At 41.2% G+C, this 5,761-nt stretch overlaps 1 protein-coding gene across 1 annotated transcript in view; it reads right to left on the reverse strand.

Annotated features, from left to right (window-relative positions):
- The window catches only part of TMEM236 (transmembrane protein 236), a 46,078-nt gene that overhangs the window by 766 nt on the left and 39,551 nt on the right, over positions 1 to 5,761 (reverse strand). Inside the window, 1 exon segment of the mRNA XM_005868447.2 lies at positions 1 to 128. This exon segment is cut by the window's left edge and continues 22 nt beyond it. Coding sequence (XP_005868509.2) covers positions 1 to 128 — 128 coding nt within the window.

A 5,761-nucleotide genomic window follows, 5' to 3' on the forward strand; every position in this document is an offset into this window, starting at 1 on the left:
CGGGGCCGGGGCCGTGGTCCTCGGGGCTGGCTGGGGAGGCGCAGGGGTTCCTTCATTTGGCCTCACTTGATCCGTCACGGTTCTTATGCGTTGCAACGTGGTGGCACGGATGCGCGTATCTTCATTACCTGCAACAGGTTTATATTACTTATTTTACATTTTAAAGTTTATGTAACTTGAAACATTTTTATTTTTAAAATTGGAAAATAAAATTATAAGTATTCTCTTACTTGATTGAGGTCTGTTTTACACATCGAATTTCAAGATAGCAATGGGTCGCATATGGAAAAAAATAGGCAAAATTCATGTCCTTGGATCCTGGCTGTGGATCCTAAGTCATGTTTACCATTTCACAGCAAGAGCCATTATTGGTTACTAAGCTAAGCATTTTCACATATTCTCTCAGTAAATCCTCAGGGAAGTTGAGAGATAGAGATCACTGTCCCATTTTCCCATTTTATAAACATGGAAGGGGGTTGGGGGAGAGGTAGAATAACACCTAAATTCAATTACACAGTAATGAGTGAGCAGAGCTGGAATCCACACCCAGACTTGTCGGACCCCAACTGACAAACTCTTAACTTTATGGCGGCTATTACCTACCTAGAGGCAACATATCATGTGCTAACTATAAACACACAGATATCATAAAAGCAGAGGAATCTAGCTAAGTGGTGGAATCAGACTACAATGGTCCAGTCTTGTCATTTAATAAGAGGCCCACAGAATTCTCTACAACCCAGATCTTCAGGCTCGGAGTTTGGTGCTATTTAACCATGAGCAAGTCTTAGTGATGGGTGACATTCTGAATCCAAGATTTTTAAACCTATATTCTCTGGGCTGTTCTTTACATCCCCATGAATATTTTGAAACTAATACAAAATAATACTGAATGCAAACTGTAATTACAAAATAAACTTTTAAAAAAAGATTTTAAACCTGTTTTTCCCCAAAGTTTTTGAACATTGGTTAGACTAAAAGCATCTTATTTGTGGCCACAGACTATGCCTGGTCAACATACCAGTCATCCAAATGAGTAGGGCATTTTCTCATCAACATTACATTGTGTGTGTGTGTGTGTGTGTGCGCGCGCGCGCGCGCGCGCATGTGCACATCTCTCTGTGTTCACGTGGGTGTTGAGGTTGGGGGATTATGAAGAGATCCTCAAATCTCAAGACTTACTAACAATGTTGATGGTATGGCTTTTATACATGAAAAAGGTATAGCACGTTATTTTTTAAGCATTTATCCACTTAAGCGTCATTTTTGTTGCTGAGAATTTATCAGGCCTTAACAAAGTTTACTCTGAATATTCTGAGCTTCCATATTACTTGATAAAATAAAATTTAAAGGGAGTCATTAGATTGAATATCAATAAAAGTTAAAGAAACAGCCGAAACCGGTTTGGCTCAGTGGATAGAGCGTCAGCCTGCGGACTGAAAGGTCCCAGGTTCGATTCCGGTCAGGGGCATGTACCTGGGTTGCAGGCACATCCCCAGTAGGAGATGTGCAGGAGGCAGCTGATCGATGTTTCTCTCTCATCGATGTTTCTAACTCTCTATCTCTCTCCCTTCCTCTCTGTAAAAAATCAATAAAAAATATTTAAAAAAAAAGTTAAAGAAACAAAATCAATAAAAATATGTTGAAATATATTGAGCTAAAGTAAGACATTTTAAATTATTGTGATTAAAGATTAATAAAATGTTTGATTACTGTATTTAGGTACTGTTTAAATGACAAATAAATCTGTTTTCTTTTTATACGATTAACTATTTAAATTTTTTAACTGTGGGTTGAGTATATTTATGAACCAAAAAGATAATCTAAATTATTGATGAAATATTACTTACTTCTGGTATGAATCATTCATAAATAAATGCAGGATCCATGACCCTTAGAAACTTCTTTACCAACCTTCACTGTCACCATAGCATGAATGAGTATCATTTTAATAAATAATACTCAAGTAAGAGAGAAAATTATATACTAATTATATAATTATATACTAATTATATACTAATTTGAGGTCTGGTGCACAAAATTCATACACTTAAGGGGGTGGTCCCTCAGCCCGGTCTGCACCCTTTTGCAGTCTGGGACCCTTCAGGGGATGTCTGCCTGCTGGTTTAGGCCCATTCCCTGGGCCTAATCCAGCAGGCAGTCAGACATCTTTCTTGCAGTCCGGGACTCTCATAGTCTGAGACCCCTCACTCCTTACCGCCCGCCTACAGCGGAGGTGGGAGAGGCTCCCTCCACCGCTGCTGCGCTCACCAGCCGTGAGCGGCCCTCCCCCTGTGGGAGCACACTGACCACTAGGGGGCAGCTCCTGCATTGAGCATCTGTCCCCTAGTGGGCAGTGCACATCATAGCAACCAGTGGTTCCACCATTTGGTCGATTTGCAAATTAGGGTTTTATTATACTAGTATAGGATTATTATTATTTTAATGTTCATAAAATCATCCCTTTTTAAAATCAGATGCCCACTGGCATACAGCTCTCATTTTACAAAAAAGATATCAATATAAAAAATGTTTCTTAGGGTATGTCATGTCCTAGAGAACTCTCCTTCACTTCTCTTAGAAGATAAAGCTGTTTGAGGAAAAGCCAAATTCCTTTTTCAACATGTAGAAGACTGTGTATAATTTGGGCTTTGGAAGATGATTGCCAATTCAGCATTGTTTCAACACCAGGAAGTGGCAATCTAAGAAGTGACACATTAACACTTTTAAACAGTCAGTAAGAATCTGAATATCTGTAGATGTGAGCTGTTGGATGCACAATGAATTCTTAGCCAGAGTTAATTCTTAATGAAATGCTAAAGCCCCAATCCATGTATGTTTGGTGAAATCTGAGCCTGGAGCTTCCTATCTCTCCACAGCTCCATAGAAGCTGGTTTAGGTTTGGGGATACAGGGACTCTGCTGTCCTCTTTCCAAGTGAGAAGCACTAGAGTTATTAGCTGGAAAGCTTTACCGGCCTCACAGAGGCTATGATAAAGCTGAAGAAATCACTTGGTCATTAGAATGGACCAGCAAATTTATCCCCAGGCAATGTAAACTTTCATGTATTTAATACTATTCTCCTTGGCTCCATGATTAGTTTCCCTCTGAATTACTATTTTTTTTTTTAAATTTCCACTTACAGCTGGAATTCATTGTATGATTATTGTTAGCTGTTGGTGTTCTGTTTGGGTAAAGCAATGTTGCTTTGTGCAAACCACATAGAAGATATCAACATGAAGAAAGAGATCCACTCGCTCCCTTAGAGGTTCACACTGCCCAATAAAAACTAAAAACAGCAGCCATTCTGTGTAGTTCCTCACACAGGGTGCCAGTTGACAAGACAACTTTGTGCCTTCACTCTGCAAGCTAAATAATTAAGGAAATGTAATTTTGAGACAACAGATACATGTTTAAGTAGGAAACTCATACCTACTTTACTCTATTATTTCTTTGAATGAGTTATTTCTCTCTAACTTGTTTCCCAGAAGTTTTAGGTGGCTTACAGGGGAAACACAAGCACAACATAACAAGTAAGTAGTGAGGAATTTTCTAGAGTGAGTATGTATTCTTCTTGTAAAAATAAAAAAAAGGAGCCCTAGCTAGTTTGCTCAGTGGTTAGAGCGTCAGCCTGCAGACTGAAGGGTCTCAGGTTCAATTCCAGTCAAGGGCATGTGCTTCGGTTGCAGGCTTGATCCCTGGCCCCAGTCGGGGCATGTGCAGGAGTGCAGGAGGCAACCAATCAATGTGTCTCTCTCACATAGCTGTTTCTCTCTCAGTCTCTCCCCCTCCCTTCCACTCTCTCTAAAAATCAATGGGAAAAAATATCCTCAGGTGAGGATTAACACACACACACACACACACACACACAGGAATAAAAGAGAAGAATGAATCACAAAAGTACCTAAAATCAAGACAGAAATGAAGCTGATACTAAGAAGGCGGTGTTTAGGCTCGCATCTGATATGAGCAGACAGATTGCAGAGTGCTGTAGCAAGCTCAGGCTGGGCATTGATAATGATGTAGCAAGCAATGTGGAAATAGTCCCTGCCTCCACCACTCTGTCCCCTGTGATCACGTCGATAAACTCAGCATAAATTGTGGCAGGACTTTAAAAGGGAGGTCGGTTCTGTGATGAGACACTATCACAGGGGGTCTGAATTAGACAGGGTGTCAGAAGGCTCACCTGAGAAGTGACAGTCAAGCAGAGACATGAAGAATAAGTAGGAATGAATTGGGTGAAGAATTGAGAAAGGAACTTTTCAGGCAGTAGAAAGAGCTTATATAAATATCTTTCACATAGAATGATTGAATGAGAGTTTGGAGAGGGGCTGGAGCAGCACAGAGGAGCTAATATTTAAGTTTTCTATATATCAACACTGTTCTAAGCCCTTTCTATGCATTAATTCTCTTAATCTTTATGAAAACTCTATGATGTAGATACTGTATTTTCCCATCTTAAAGATCAGTAAACTGAGGCATGGAGAGATTAACAATTGTTTTCAAGGTCACACAACTGGCAAGTAGAGAGACCGAACTGTGAACCTCAAACATTTAACTACTCAACCACACTGGCTGTGGCTGAGTCAGATTTTGTAGACCCTTAAGGCCATGATAAAGTTTTTGTATTTTATTCTAAGCTCCATGGAGAGCCACTGAAGATGAGGAGAACAGAAGTAAGGGGAGCCGGGGAAGTCATGGTGACGTCAGCAAAGAGGCTCTTGAGGCTGCCGAGGGAGTTGATAAGAAATTGTTACTCAGTTCATAACAACTAGAAGATCAAATTATAGAATTACTCAGAAAAATTCTGGCTATTTTTTATTAAAAGTGCCCCATATCCATTTTTTTCTGAGAGGAAAATGTTCCAGAGAAAGTTAAATGTTAATGATTTAGACATAAGGGGAAAATTCTACAAATCAGGGCTTTTTTTCTGTCTAGAGAAGCGGTTCTCAACCTGTGGGTCGCGACCCCTTTGGGGGTCGAATGACCCTTTCACAGGGGTCGCCTAAGACCATCAGAAAACACATATAGCAGATATTTACATTACGATTCATAACAGTAGCAAAATTACAGTTATGAAGTAGCAACGAAAATAATTTTATGGTTGGGGGTCACCACAACATGAGGAACTGTATTAAAGGGTCGCGGCATTAGGAAGGTTGAGAACCACTGGCCTAGAGAGACAGTTGTTTACTAGTAAGTATTGACCAAACACTGCTGCTTGTGTTCAAAATTAGAGGCAAGTGTTCACCAATCCTATATAATAAAAGCTTAATATGCTAAGTGTCCGACCCTTTGACTGTTTGACTAGTCGCTATGACATGCACTGACCACCAGGGGGCAGACGCTTCGACCTGTAAGTTAGCCTGCTGCTGGGGTCCGGCCAATTGGGACTGGGCAAGATGGGCGGGACATGCCCTGAAGCCATCCTGCAGTCCCTCCCTGGGCCAGCCGGCCCCAAATGGGACTGGATGAGACGGCCCCAATAGGGACTGGGCAAGAGGGGCCGGACATGCCCTGGAGCCCTCCCACGGTCCCTCCCTGGCCCTGATCGTGCACTAGTGGAGTCCCTCGGCCTTGCGTATGCCCTCTCGCACAGTTGTTTACTAGTAAGTATTGACCAAACACTGCTGCTTGTGTTCAAAATTAGAGGCAAGTGTTCACCAATCCTATATAATAAAAGCTTAATATGCTAAGTGTCCGACCCTTTGACTGTTTGACCAGTCGCTATGACATGCACTGACCACCAGGGGGCAGACGCT

Source organism: Myotis brandtii, unplaced genomic scaffold (assembly GCF_000412655.1).
Source record: "Myotis brandtii unplaced genomic scaffold, ASM41265v1 scaffold269, whole genome shotgun sequence".
NCBI classification, from domain to species: domain Eukaryota; kingdom Metazoa; phylum Chordata; class Mammalia; order Chiroptera; family Vespertilionidae; genus Myotis; species Myotis brandtii.